Source organism: Anolis carolinensis, chromosome 3, assembly GCF_035594765.1.
Source record: "Anolis carolinensis isolate JA03-04 chromosome 3, rAnoCar3.1.pri, whole genome shotgun sequence".
Lineage (NCBI taxonomy): Eukaryota > Metazoa > Chordata > Lepidosauria > Squamata > Dactyloidae > Anolis > Anolis carolinensis.
In genome coordinates this window covers 39,837,847-39,851,704 of record NC_085843.1, presented here as the reverse complement: position 1 = coordinate 39,851,704, position 13,858 = coordinate 39,837,847, and the positions used below count along the sequence as shown (strand labels likewise).

General features: G+C 37.4%; 1 protein-coding gene across 2 annotated transcripts in view; it reads right to left on the bottom strand.

Moving 5' to 3' along the window:
• lsamp (limbic system associated membrane protein) overlaps positions 1-13,858 on the bottom strand; it is a 606,975-nt gene that overhangs the window by 26,288 nt on the left and 566,829 nt on the right. The window contains exon 7 of one of the 2 annotated variants that reach the window (XM_062977128.1): positions 11,478-11,513. The exons of the other annotated variant lie outside the window; for it this stretch is intronic. Within the exon in view, the coding sequence (XP_062833198.1) occupies positions 11,478-11,513 (36 nt within the window). The remainder of the gene's footprint in view (positions 1-11,477; positions 11,514-13,858) is intronic. 2 annotated transcript variants of the gene reach the window in all.

Below are 13,858 nucleotides of genomic sequence, written 5' to 3'. Positions count from 1 at the left end.
CTTCGACAACACCTTGTCAGGGTTCCTTATCACAAGGAGGATTCTAAGTATGTACAATTGCAAAGAGTTGTACTCTTCTTTATATCATCACACTGCAGAAAGATTGAAGATGGGCCGGTAGGGAAAGGAAATTGGGAAGAGCGCTTGTGTGCACCATATCTTATCCTGTATATTCAAACTCAGAAGGAAAGAGTGGACATCCATAATTGTGCTAGGGCAGTGGTTCTCAACCTGTGGGTCCCCAGATGTTAGGATTTCAGCTCCTAGAAATCCTAACAGCTGTTAAAACTGGCTGGGATTTCTGGGAGTTGTATGCCAAAACACTTGGGGACCCACAGGTTGAGAACCACTGCCCTAGCACAGTTATGGATGTCCACTCTTTCCTTCTGAGTTTGAATACACAGGATAAGATATGGTGCACGCAAGCACTTTTCCTCTCCCTACCAGCCCATCTTCAATCTTTCTGCAGAGTGATGATATAAGGAAGAGTACAAGCTACTTGCTATGTGCTCTTCTGGACTTCTAACAAAACCCCTTTTCTTCTGTTTGGCCTTGATCTTCTTGCTCTTTATCAGATTTTTTCTCTCTATCCAAATACTCATGGACCTTTATTATCTGTAATCTTACTGTGGAAGAAACACCCATAGGAACTCTCAGTTTTACAGCACACTAAACACACTTAGTGTTTACTAAACAGCTGGAGACTTCATTGGTCCATTAAAGCATTCTGCACCTTCAAAAGAGTACACTGTGTTCCTGCTAATTAGTTACCCAATGGCCCACACAACAAGACTGACAAGAACATGTCTGCCCCCTCTACCCCTTTTGTGATCACAGTTGTATCTCCCTATCATACTGTGTTCTGGTTACTTGACCGGTCGTGTCGTTCTGTAAGGTTTTGCTGAAGAAATTTGTCTTGGTGCTGCTTCTCTCTTACATTAAGCTCCCGTTGCCTTGTTCAAGGAGCATGGCAGAAATCTGAGAATGATAAAAAATTTCTCCACTCTGCAAGAACAACTTGCTCCTTGGTGAGTCTCTGAGTGGGAGAACATTTTCAACAGCCTTGAGACTACTTTAACTTCCCTCAAGGGCAAAGCAGAGGACAGTACAACTTTAGAATAAATGATCACACACTCCAAGGTTTCCTCACCACTGCAGCTTTGGTCAGCTTTACTACAGGGGGGCTACTTACCATTCCCTACTCAGGTACTGTATTAAAAAAAGCTTCAGAAAATAAAGGTGGAAGAAGTAGTGTGGTAGCCCTTCCACATCACTATTTTTGTGAAAAGTGATTCTTTGGCCCCTTCCACATTGCTACATAAAATACAGATTATCTGCTTTGAACTGGATTATATGGCAGTGTAGACTCTATAATCCAGTTTAAAATGGATAGTGTGGATTATCTGCTTTGATAATCTGAATTATATGGCAGTGTAGATAGGGCCATTGATTAACCTCCTCTATTCAGAGAGGCTCTCCACAAGATTTGAAATCCTGATTTTAAAGAATGTCATAGAAAGCCTTAATGAAATGTCATAAAAGGCTCACTTCCTATGCACAGAGATTTAGTACTGCAAAATTGCTTACACAAATAGAAAATAGCAGACTTCTTGATATGGAGTATTAAAACCTACCTTATGTCCTGTCACCATTATCTATCATTACTCACTAGTGACAGGAGGAAACAAATACTGAGCAGGATGATAGGAGGTAAGGTAGACTATATACTCCAGAGAAAATGGAAAGATTCATGTATATTGTTTTTAAACTGATTTATTTAAAGATGTTTTTATGTTTATTGATTGTTTTATTTGTTTTATGTATGTGTTTGGATTGTTGTTTGTATGATATTAATATGTTGGAAGCCACTATGGGTACCTTTGTGGAAGAAAAGTGGGATATAAATAAAGATTTATTATTATTATTATTATTATTATTATTATTATTATTATTATGAACTACCATTTTGGCAGCAGTCCTGTTTCTTATGCGTTGTGATGTTATTTCCTGTGCTCTGACTCCTTATGAGCAAATATACCTTACATTTCCACAACCTAAGTTAAAATAATAATGGTGTTTTTAATACTATATATACTCATTTGTAAGTCAACCTCATGTATCAGTCGAGAGTAAGTTTTGGGGACAAAAGTACAATTTTGATATGAGCCATGGAAAAGGCGAGGGTCATTTTGTGGAGAGGGGAAAGCACCAATGTTACCTTGGGGCCAAGCATTCAAAAAGGCTGGAAGCAGCATCACAACAGAGAAATGCTTTTTTAAGGTTCTTCTGGCACAAAGATCTTGCCTTCCATCACTCCATTCAGAGAGGGGAAAGCTCCTTTTTCAATCAGTGCTAACTTACAGCACTCACACTAGCTCAATCCAGGTTTTTAGGTTGATTTTTGATTAATATTTCTAACACATGAGTATATAGGGTAAATGGGGAAGACTTGTTTCATATAACAAGCAAAAGCTGCTGATATTCCCTTTTATATAGCAACTAACGATAAAGGAGTCCTGTTCCTTATTTCACCTGGCAACCTTGCCGCAAATGGAAAAGAACACAGTAGTGGGGAGAACTGGGAAGATTTGCTGTTTGTTCCTATCTGTTTTTCTATGAGACCAGTTTGTTTGGAAAGGATTTTCCCCTCTCTGCCTTTGTCATTAACAAGAGCGCTCAGACAGTGGAATTAATCATGCAAGCCAGCCATGTGAAATGTACTATATTGTTGGCAAAGTTGAACTTGAATGGCAACCACTTCACCAACAGGCTCCTTTCCTTGCCTGAGTCCAAAAGATAAAACCAGTTCTTTCCAATTTGACTTCACCACTATAGATTAGCAAACTGAAGGCAATTTGCTTGGGAGGATAACCAGATGAGAAGCCAAGGCTTTTTTGGAAAATTCCTTGAAGATCTTTGAAGTGTGGAAATGGTGACGAGTGACGCTGGGTTGCTCTTTGGCTGCCATTATCTTGGAAAAGGAGGTTTTTACCTCCAGTTCAGAGATTAGAATAAGGACTGACAGCTCTTTTATTTTCTTTCCCACTACTATTCTTTTATATTTAATGTTTACCTTTTTTAGAGGAGTCTCTTATATGAAAAGAAAATGAAGAGAAAGACAGAAAGCAAACACAATTCTCTTTTATGAAAACTTTATATTTATGTGCTTATCTAAATATGTATATTATGGCTACCAGTTAATAAAGTGTAAAGTTAGATCCAACAGTTTAAATATTGGTAGTGATTAAAATTATACCTCTAATTACTCTCTAATGGTTAAACCCTTGTGCCTGTAGGACTGTTGACTGACACATTGGTGGTTCAAATCCGGGGAGAGCGGGTGAGCTCCTTCTGTCAGCTCCAGCTCTCCATGTGGAGACATGAGAGAAGCCTCTCACAAGGATGGTAAAACATCACACATACAAGCATCCCCTGGACAATGTCCTTGCAGACGGCCAATTCTCTCACACCAGAAGTGACTTTCAGTTTCTCAAGTTGCTCCTGACACAAAAAAACCCTCTCTACCCTAACAGCTTTTTAAAGATTATTGCTGATTTCAGTAAAAATGTTGTTATTGTTAATAAAAGTCACCATAACAATTATAAATATCAAGCACCATTGTCTAATATTTTGCAAAGCTAGAGCTGTCCAGGGTGTTGCATCCAAAGTATCAGAGTTTTGTGGTATGTTCAAGAGTAAAAAAATATAATGATTTAATATTTCACAGTACACAATATTTTTATCAGATACATGAGACATTATTCTGAGCTGGAAGTACATAGCTATATGGTTGAATACTCCTGTATGTCTATCTGTGTGTCTGTTTGGGGGCAGGTGAAGTTAGCATTGTGTTCAAAGCAAACACTTTAAACAGAATGTTTTCTTAGGTAAATAGATATAACTGGACTGTAGTCTTAATTTATGCACATTTACACTGCATACTTTTTCTAGCTCATGATTATGTACATCTCCTGGTGTAGCATCATGGCAAATCTTTTAACGCAAATTAATTATTTTCTGCAGAAATGTCTGGAATAAAATCTTATGGCAGGTGGCAATTTTCTTGATAGGGACCAGAACATTTGTAATAATTCTTTACATCCCTGATCAAAGAAGTTGACGCAATAACAAACTTGGCTATCTTCTAGAAGCCATTTGGCTCATGGTTGCTTTTCATTATAAAACAAATGCCTGTCTTCGCTTGTACAGAAGAAGGATGTATCTAAGATGATACAAGTGCATTATCAAGCTCTGCTTCTTTCTTCATGTTTTTGTGTAAATTTAATTAGCTAGTTAATTAAAACTTACAGAATTTATAAATGTATAAGGACTGTAGCCCTAATTTATAGGACTGTAGCTCTGCTTTATACACTGGCACTGCATCCTTTGTCTAAGGCTCTCAGGATAGTATAAATGAGGAGTGTGTCCTTCTCTGAAAGGTATTTGAAACTTTATGAACACCCCAGAATTCAATTATTTTTAAATAAACCAAACATTTTACTGGCAGCAGCAGATGAATCAACACCTTGATTTGCTTATCAAAGTACATGATATCCAGAGTGGGTCAAGGTACTTTGCCTTCTGTAATAGTGAATCCAAGAAACACCTTTCCCTTCTCTGCCACTTAAGAAATAATAATAACAACAACAATTAACAGATTGTATTAATATCAATCCAGACAAACAATCAGCTGCCTGAGTTTTGGTACTCCATAGCCAACTTTTCACATGTCATGAGAAATAATAAGGATCCATGATATAAATAAAATGACATCTACAACTGTATTATCTGTAACTAATCTTTCACTGAGGTTAGAGATTCCTTTCTGCTTATATACAATCGTGTACAGATCCCAACTGTTTCTCATGGTAAGCATGCAATCGTGGTGAGGCAGGAACAGGGAATGTGTGGTTGTCCTGATCTTTTTGGACTTTAATACCCATCACCCCCCATAATTTGTGATGTTGCTTAGCATTGGCAGGAGTTGCAATCCAGCAATCTCTGAAGAGACACACCCTATTCTAAAGGATGGATTAATAAAAGGTGTATGCCCATCAGCAGACTTATATTGGCTGGTTCCAGAAGAGGGAAGAATTATTTCTACAAGTCCCTGAGAGAAGCTATCCAATCTCTTGTGAGCATAAAGCCAGCAAGGGAGGTACATTTGCAGAATAAACATAGGAAAATCATGCAAGGATAGAACAGGTAGCCCCATTTACTAACAGATTTCCTGGCCAGTGGAAACATTTGTTAAGCAAATAAGGATATAGTTATATAAACAGGCCACTCCAATATTTCCTGGATCCAAACAACCAGTTTCACCCCTACCATTGCCCACATCCTACAAACAAAAGGGTTAGTACAAGCTAGTGTAACTAACTACATCTAAAAGGAAACTAGCTACACTCTACGGTCAACGCAGGGCCATTCTCCAATCAGTGTCTGCTTTGTAGAATGAGAACTTTTCACTCCAACCCCATCAGACTTATTTACACAGATTCCCATGTTTTGTTCTGGGACATGAAATGAATGGTTGATGGTTTCATTTTGAAGTCAGTGAACTCTACTGCTTCCTCTATACACAAAAATAAAGGAGCAGTGACCTAACTAGCATGGAAATAATCTGGCTTTAAACCAGAAAGGGGTACAGGGCACTTGAGTTAAAGCATTTTCAGAAGGTGATGAGTCGAACTATGAAGTGGTTAAGGTTCCAAGTAGCCAGTGGAAAAATGCTTTTGTAGTGACCTCAAAAGTCTCCACATTGTGGTGTACTATCTTAGTATAACTGTGTTGGTGTAGGCAAAGACAACAGAAAGAAAAAGAGCATGAGTTCTGAATGTGACACAGATGTGCAAGAGTGCACCTAGAGCAGTGTGGCAATGTACATAGTGCATTGTATACTGCCTCTGTGAACTGCACATTGTGCAATGAGCTGACAGCCACACATATTGCCCACACATTGCACTATGGTGGTATTCAGTATATACTGGTAATGCTAGTATTGTGTAACTTTTTTGGTGAATATTGGGATGATGTAGGATCTTGGTCACTGGCTGTTATGTAATGTCTGTAAAGGTTGTTATATCAGGATACTTGGACAATGATAAGTTGAACCTGTGTGTACTTTAAAACATATAGTTCAGAACAGCCATTTTCATTAAAGGTACATGTGTGTGGGGCATCTGCATTGGGGACTTTCTGCACATTCATTCTTTGTAATCTATAAGGTAAAGGTAAAGGTTTCCCCTGACATTAAGTCTAGTCATGTCTGACTCTGTGGGTTGGTGCTCATCTCCATATCTAAGCTGAACAGCTAATATTGACCATAGTCACCTCCATGGTCATGTGGCCGGCATGACTGCATTAAGCACCATTACATTCCCTCCAGAGCGGTACCTTTTGATCTATTCACATTTACATGTTTTTGAACAGCTAGTTTGGCTGGAGCTGACAGCGGGAACTCACTCCGCTCCCCGGAGTCGAACCGCCGATTTTTCAGTTAGCAAATTCAACAGCTCAGTGGTTTAATCCACCAGGGGCTTCTTTGTAATCTATACAGTATTATTATATTATATCCCACGTTTCTTCCAATATAGGGACATAAGGCAGTATTTTTGTTTAGTCTGCACTCATTTCTTTAGTCACAAGCACTGAGGCTACTACCTGCCCTACCATTATCTCCTGCTTAGGGAGATATTTTCCCATCATCCCCATTTCAAAATGAGAATGGGAAGCAGGAGGAATTCATGTACAGAAGCAGCTGGAATCCTACAGCACATTTAGCGGAGGGGGTGGGGTTTGGAGAATGACTTCAAAGAATGCTGGGATCTTTAAAATCACTGAAGTTTGGTTTGTTAGAAGACCAATTTTTCATAGGTAATTCTGGAATCCACAGTGCTATTTATCCTGGAAACCTATCAAATATTCTTAGAATAACTTATCTGGTCACCTTGGGATCTGATTACTGCATATTACTGACATTCTCTGAGCAATGAGATAGCTCAGAAGTTATATAGAAAATAGGCTGTTTTACAAGAAAGATAACTGATTTTAAGTTGTTTTTTTTTAAAGTCTTCGAAATGATGTAGTGGTTTTAATATCCTAGCAACTCACTAACAAATGTGTTTTTGTAAAATGCCCTTTTGATCAAGAAATGCTAATTTGTTTAAGAACAACAACAAGCAAACACCATATCTATGTCCTAATCCTCACAAAGCAAGGGTGATAGGATATGATTTCAAAGGAATTCATTTCTGTCTGAGAACAGGACCATGTCTACATAGTTTAGACATTCAATAATATTTTTCCTGAGGCTCAATGAAAGGTGAATTGCAAAGGTAGATTGAACAGTTAGTAAAGCACCAATGCCTGTGCTAATTGCCCATGGCAAAGAAACTGCTGGGAACATTTGGCAGAGAAATAAAGGCCCTGCATATTAAAATTATAGATTTGCTCAGTGAAATTCTTATAATAACCCTGGGTGCACTGAAGTAACACTGAGATATAACTTATGTGAATGAAAATCAAGGGAACTTGAACATTAATTCAAGCATGGAATGTGTCATATTAAATATTATAAATATAAGACAAAGTAGCAGGAACGTTTACGGAGGAGTTAAACTTTTAAACATATAGCTCAAAATATATTTCTTTTCTCACTGTAATAGTCCTGACAGTTTTAATATACTAATAATGTATGAACAATTAATGACCATCTTCTGTCCTTGGTGAATTGTTAAAAATTCTGGTTCAAAGAAGGGTGCAATGCATTTCGAGACATGTTTATTCAAAGGTGGATCCTGGCTATTTACTACAGCCTTTATTCTTAGAATGAGATTACATTAGACTACTCAGAAGTAAGTCTCACTGAATTCACTGGGGCTTACTCTTCGGTAAGACATTTAGGATTTCAGCCCTACAAATCTTGTAATGGGAAAGTACAATTGGCTTTTGTTGAAGTGCCCCCCCACGTAGCTCTACCTAGCTAAACTACAAATTTATAATATAATTTCATTAAATTCCTGAGCCTTTAGATCAGCTTTTGGAACTTGGTTCTCATCAGTCCAATGCAGAAAAACAGACAGGAATGAACAAGAAACCAGATGTTCTTAGTGGTGGCACCAAAGCTCTGAAATAACAGCCCAGAGGAAATTGCCCTACCTCCTCCTTTATTCATATGTCAGTACAATAAAAAAATGTTTACATTTCAACAAGGACATGTTAATGTTAAATTGTGCTTAACAATCTCATATATGTTGCTTTGTTCTGGATTTTTAACTGTTTTGTTGATATCTCATAAGAAGACATAAGATAGTGTTATATTGCTGTTTTGATCTTATGTTGTACTGTTTATTTTATGTAATGTATTATTTAATTGTATTATGTTATGGTTTATTGTATTGTCTTGGGCATGGCCCCATGTAAGCCGCCCCGAGTCCCCGTTGGGGAGATGGTGGCGGGGTATAAATAAAGTTTTATTATTATTATTATTATTATTATAGTGGTTTACAGCATTCTGCTCACAGAGTAGCCAATGGACAGGCAGGATCTTTTTTTAATCTCTTCATTGCATTGGTGATTGCCTTCATTGATAACTAAAAGTATATGAACCAGTTGTGAGACCTGTGAGACCCTCCAGGTGTTTTTAAACTGTAACTCCCAGCATTCCTCACTCTGAATTAGTTACCTAGAGCCTGAAACTTTGATTAGTCTTAACAAAAGAGAACTCACAAAAAAATTGTTAAGTGGTGAGTCAACACATTCCTGCTGGAGCTAACAATATTATTTAGGCTCAGGGTTTCAATTAGTTGCAATTTAACAATATCCATCAGTCTCCACAATTCCCTCCTCTAGTATAATGAAACAAACAATGAACAAAAAATGTATGTGTGTGTGTATATATATTTAAAAAAACAGACACAATGGGGCCTATGAATTTAAGTAGAACGCCCTGTCAAGAATAACCCCAACATTTAAATAATTTAAGATGCAAATCCTAAACCCAAAGCAGCCTTTTCAATTTTTTATTCTTGTTATCTGTCTACAGTTTAATTTCTGCTTTGTGTGGTAATCATATTTAATTGGATTTATTTTTCTAACACTTGTCTCCCAATGGCCTACTTTGTGCATTTTCTGGTTATTTGAATATACCTGTGAAGGATTTAAGTTGGGAGTTACTTCTTTTTGTATGTGCTTTTCTTTTAACTAATGTGTAGATTTGCCTTTTATTTACCCATTTGTAGTCTATAGCTGCATCAACAATCCAGTGTTTGCAAAGATTCCTCACTGAAACTAGTGGAGCTTTTCTGGAACAAATGTTGTGAAATTAAAGGCAACATCTGGTTTAGTCAGTTTGCTTTGAAAGATTCAAAAATAAGACACTAGCTGTGTGATCTTAAACATATTAACTCAAACATAAATCCTCTTGTATTACGTTGGGAAAGTAAGCAGAGGGCATTGCTTGGGAGTAAGGTTTTTTTCAATGCAATGGAACTTCTAAAAACTCATTCAAGCAATACATTGCTGACTCAACTCTTATGTAGTGTCCTATCTTGAACAGTGACTATCAACTAATGACAGAGATACTAAAAGTAAAGAATCACATGCAAAATTGAAAAAAGATAGCCCTTGGCCTTATAGATCATACTGGTAACCTAATAAGTAGGGTTGCCCTAGACAAGAGATTGCAAGGGCTTATTCTTGGGTCTTATTTGTTTATCATTGTTTTAGAGTCTTTGACTTATTGAGACCCTACAACAAACCTATCATGGCATTTTCCTGACAATATTTTTTGGAGGTGTGTATGTGTAGGGGGTGTGTGTCTTTGGCTGAGTCTAAGAGAGCGTGACCTTGTTTTCCATGGCTGAGTGAAAACTCTGGTCAAACTCTGGTCTCCAGAGTTTGTAGTCCAATGCTTAAATCGCCACACCATACTGGCTTTCTAGACTCCCCTCACATTTGGTCTTTCTTTTGTAGCCAAGTTGTAATCAAGGTATATAAAGAGTTCCTTTCTAGTTAGCTAACTGCACATAATTTTCAATGGGATGTCCCCACTTGGGATGTTTTCACATGACAGTTATAGAATTATATACCACTTTCATGGCCCTAGAAACATCCTATGGGATCCTGGGATTTGTACTTTTGTGAAGGGTTTTGAATTCTCTGCCCATGGTTCTATGTGAAATTGCCATGGTCTTTAGAGTAGAATACAGCACTATAATTGTGAAAAGGATCTAGTTAAAATAACACAGGAAGTTCTCTGTTGAGCACTCAGGTTGTTTTCTGAAAAAAGTATGAGCCCACTCAACAACTGCCACTAAATAATGAACCCAGAATGATTTATTTCTTTTTTAGTAGTTTGAGTAGTTTTATTTGAATTTTTCAGCATTTTACAAAGTATAGTATTCTATATTTCCTGAAATTCTATTGCAATGTATCCAGAATTTAATGTGTTGGAATGACTTCACTTTTTGGCTGCCATGCATTAAAGCAATGGTTCCCAAACCTTGGTCCTCCAGATGTTTGGGACTTCAGTTCCTAGAATTCCTGACTGTTGGGCAAGTTGGCTGGGGCTTCTGGGAGCTAAAGTCCAAAACACCCAGAGAATCCAAGTCTGGAGATCATTGCATTAGCTTTCAGACTAATTATCAAGAGATAGGCCAATTATGGTAACATTGGGTAGCTCCTTGGGGAGGGATGTGATATAATTCTCTCACAGGATTGTAAAACATCAGAGCACATACTGGAGATCCAATTTTAAGAATAAAATGCCCACTTAAATTCTTCATAAGGAATACTGGAGAATGAACCTACCAATGGCTATTAGCCAGGATGGTTATTTGTCAGTTCCAGTGTCAAGGCCAGCATGCCTTTATGAATCAGCTCTGCTGCTGGGCTTTTCATGAGCAACTGATTGGCTACTGTACGAAAAGTATGATAAATAGATAATACCTTTGGTTTTATCTAATGTAGACCTTTTAAATTTTTCATGTTTGATCTAACATACATCTTTTTTATTCTCCAATATTTATTTTTTGAAAAAAAAAATCTCTCACTGGCATGACATCCTTCTGTCCTTGATGACTTTTTATGAGTTTATGAAATTTGAAAATTCTCAATGCTTTAATATTGAATGTGCATTCTAAGTTGGTATTTGTTTGTGGAACCTTGTACTATATTGCTTTCTGAAATTTTGACTGGCATTTAAAAAGAAGAAAATGAAAAAAAAACCCAAAACCTTGATGTACCAAATGGTCCCATTCTTAAGCTGGCACATGCATTGGTTTAAGAACTGATTCATCTTGTTAGTATTGGGTTGGACATAAAAGGTTAGAAACAAGTAGAGAAGTAGGCATAATGGGAGGTATTTTTTTCAAAGACCATCTAAATTGCTTTACTTTCCCTGGTTCATCTTGCTTATGGAATTGATGGAGAATGACCCAGCTCACTAGTTACTGTGACATAAAACATATACTGACCTGGAAAAGGATTGGGGAGTGTGGGTAATATTTTCTCTAAGGAGTGAGAAAAACAACAAAACAAAACAATGAGCAACATGCACTTTCCACATCCAGCAGGCAGCAGTTACAAACCTGAAGGGATTCCCAACCTGAAATGGCTTTGGTTCAAAGAACAATTTTTCTATACAAAGTATCTAAGTTTGCAACATCACGTATTGTAATGGGGAGTTGGGGAATGATCGAAGGAAACAGAAAGCTCAGTAAACAATGGAATTATGATACCTATAGAAAGGCTTATTGGACTCCAGATTGTCACATCACATCAGCAACTCCATACTAGTTTCCTGAGTGTATCTTTCACCTAGCTCGAATTGCGGTGGGGTTTTTATTGACCATATGTTGAACTAGAGTTGTATATTTTCTCTTATATCATCCTTGTATGCACTGGATAATATCAACAATTTTCTTCCGCTTCATGAAAATAAATGTTTTTGTAACATTTTAAATGACAATTTGTATGTTGGAACTTTTTGCAAAACATTAATTCATGGAAAATATGCTTTGTTCCATAAAAACATGATGTTTTAATTTTAAAAAACCTTAATTCATGTGCAAAAAGAAATATATTTGCAGAGGAAACAAAACAGTTAAATCAAATAATCAGGTTTTTTTTGTGTGCGCAGGAAACAAGCATTTTGATTTTAATAAGATGAACACTTTCTGTGCATGTATTCATTTGAATTTTTTGTGGTCCAGACACTTGTCTTTCATTTGTAACCTTATTAACAATGGTCTCTTCCATCCTTTTCTCTTATCATAGACAGTTTGTTAACAAAGAAAAGGCCCAACAGTGAACAATATATTTTGAGTGTCTTAAGATTTTTAAAGATAGCAAACCTTATAAGAAGCACTACCAAATGATCAGGTGTACGAATGAGAACTCAGCAGACAGTGTTTTCATGAGCAATGAAATGAGCTTGATTTACTTTTCCGTTGTTTGAATCATGTAAGTCTCAATATCCTTACTTTACAGAACCAGATACTGTATTAAGGAAGAGGCGGCAGCAGGGAATTCAGTGTCATAAGCACAGTAAGCAGCATTCACCTTGAAGCAGATCAGTTCTGTGTGCCTGGCTAGGATGCTGAATTTTGTATCATTTAACTTGCGACTTTTGAATGTAATGCCCAAGTCACACCTAGGGATGTCCTTGGGAGCACTTCTCATCTCCATGAGTCAGTTAGTTCTCCTTTCCCAAATGGTGGGATAAAGACAGAGGCCAAATTGCTGACGTGCATTTATTTGCCCCTCCTGATTTATTTCAATGGTAAAATTCTGTAAAATGCCATTCTCCCTAATATCTGAGTATATAGTACAGACTAGAGGTCAGTTGGCCTGAAGAACCATGGTCAAATCCATTGTATACTGGATATCAGGAAGAAATACCTAGTAGCTCAGTGTCTTCCAGAGATATCATAATGCTGCTTAGTCACTACTCTTATTATATCACTGTTATTTGCTTTAGGGTCAGACTATCAGTAGCTTCTGTCATGATGGCTGTATACTATCTTCAGATCAGATGGGGCTTTCATTTTAGTGCCAGTCACTGGAGCAGAAGCAAAGTGTTCTCACGTCTTGTTTGCAGGCTTCCCAGAGACATCTGCTTTACTTCTGCAGGGTATAAGATCCTGAGCTAGAGGGATCTTCCAGCAGGATGTTTTCAATATTTATTTACTTGTTGCATTTGTATGCCACCTTTCTCCCAGAGTAGGACTCAAGGTGGCTTCCAATACAATTAACAATACAATTTTTAAAGATTTTTTTAAAAAGCTGATAAAACAGTATATAACTTTTTTATATACACAAATTTAGAAAGAAAAAAAACAATAGAATAACTTCATAAAAAACTATCTTGCTTACATGTTAAAAACCTATTGACGAAAGGAAAGCAGGGAGGGGTCAGCCTAAGTGAGTTCCAGAGGTTTGGAGGAGCAGCCATTGAGAAGGCTGTCACCAAGTGAGCCTGTGATGATGGTAGGACCCAGAGAAGGCATCTTAAGGTTCTAGCATGTTTGTATGGGGGATATGTCTTTCAGATAGACTCTTATGCCCCACCAGGATCAGTGGAGCAAGCTTAAAGCTGGACCATGGAAAAACATGAAACTGGGTCTGGGCTCTGGTTGCTGTTGTTGTGTGCCTTCAAGTCATTTCTGCATCATGAAGACCCTCAACTGAACTTATCACTGAGTTTTCTGGAGGTGAAAATGTGTGTTTCACCCAAGGTCACCCAGTAGCTTTCAATGTTGAGATGGGAACTGAACTCTGGTTTTCAAAGCCACCTAATCCTCAAACCTCAACATGCAGGTATCCTTGGATCATATTAGACCAAATCTTTTCCTCT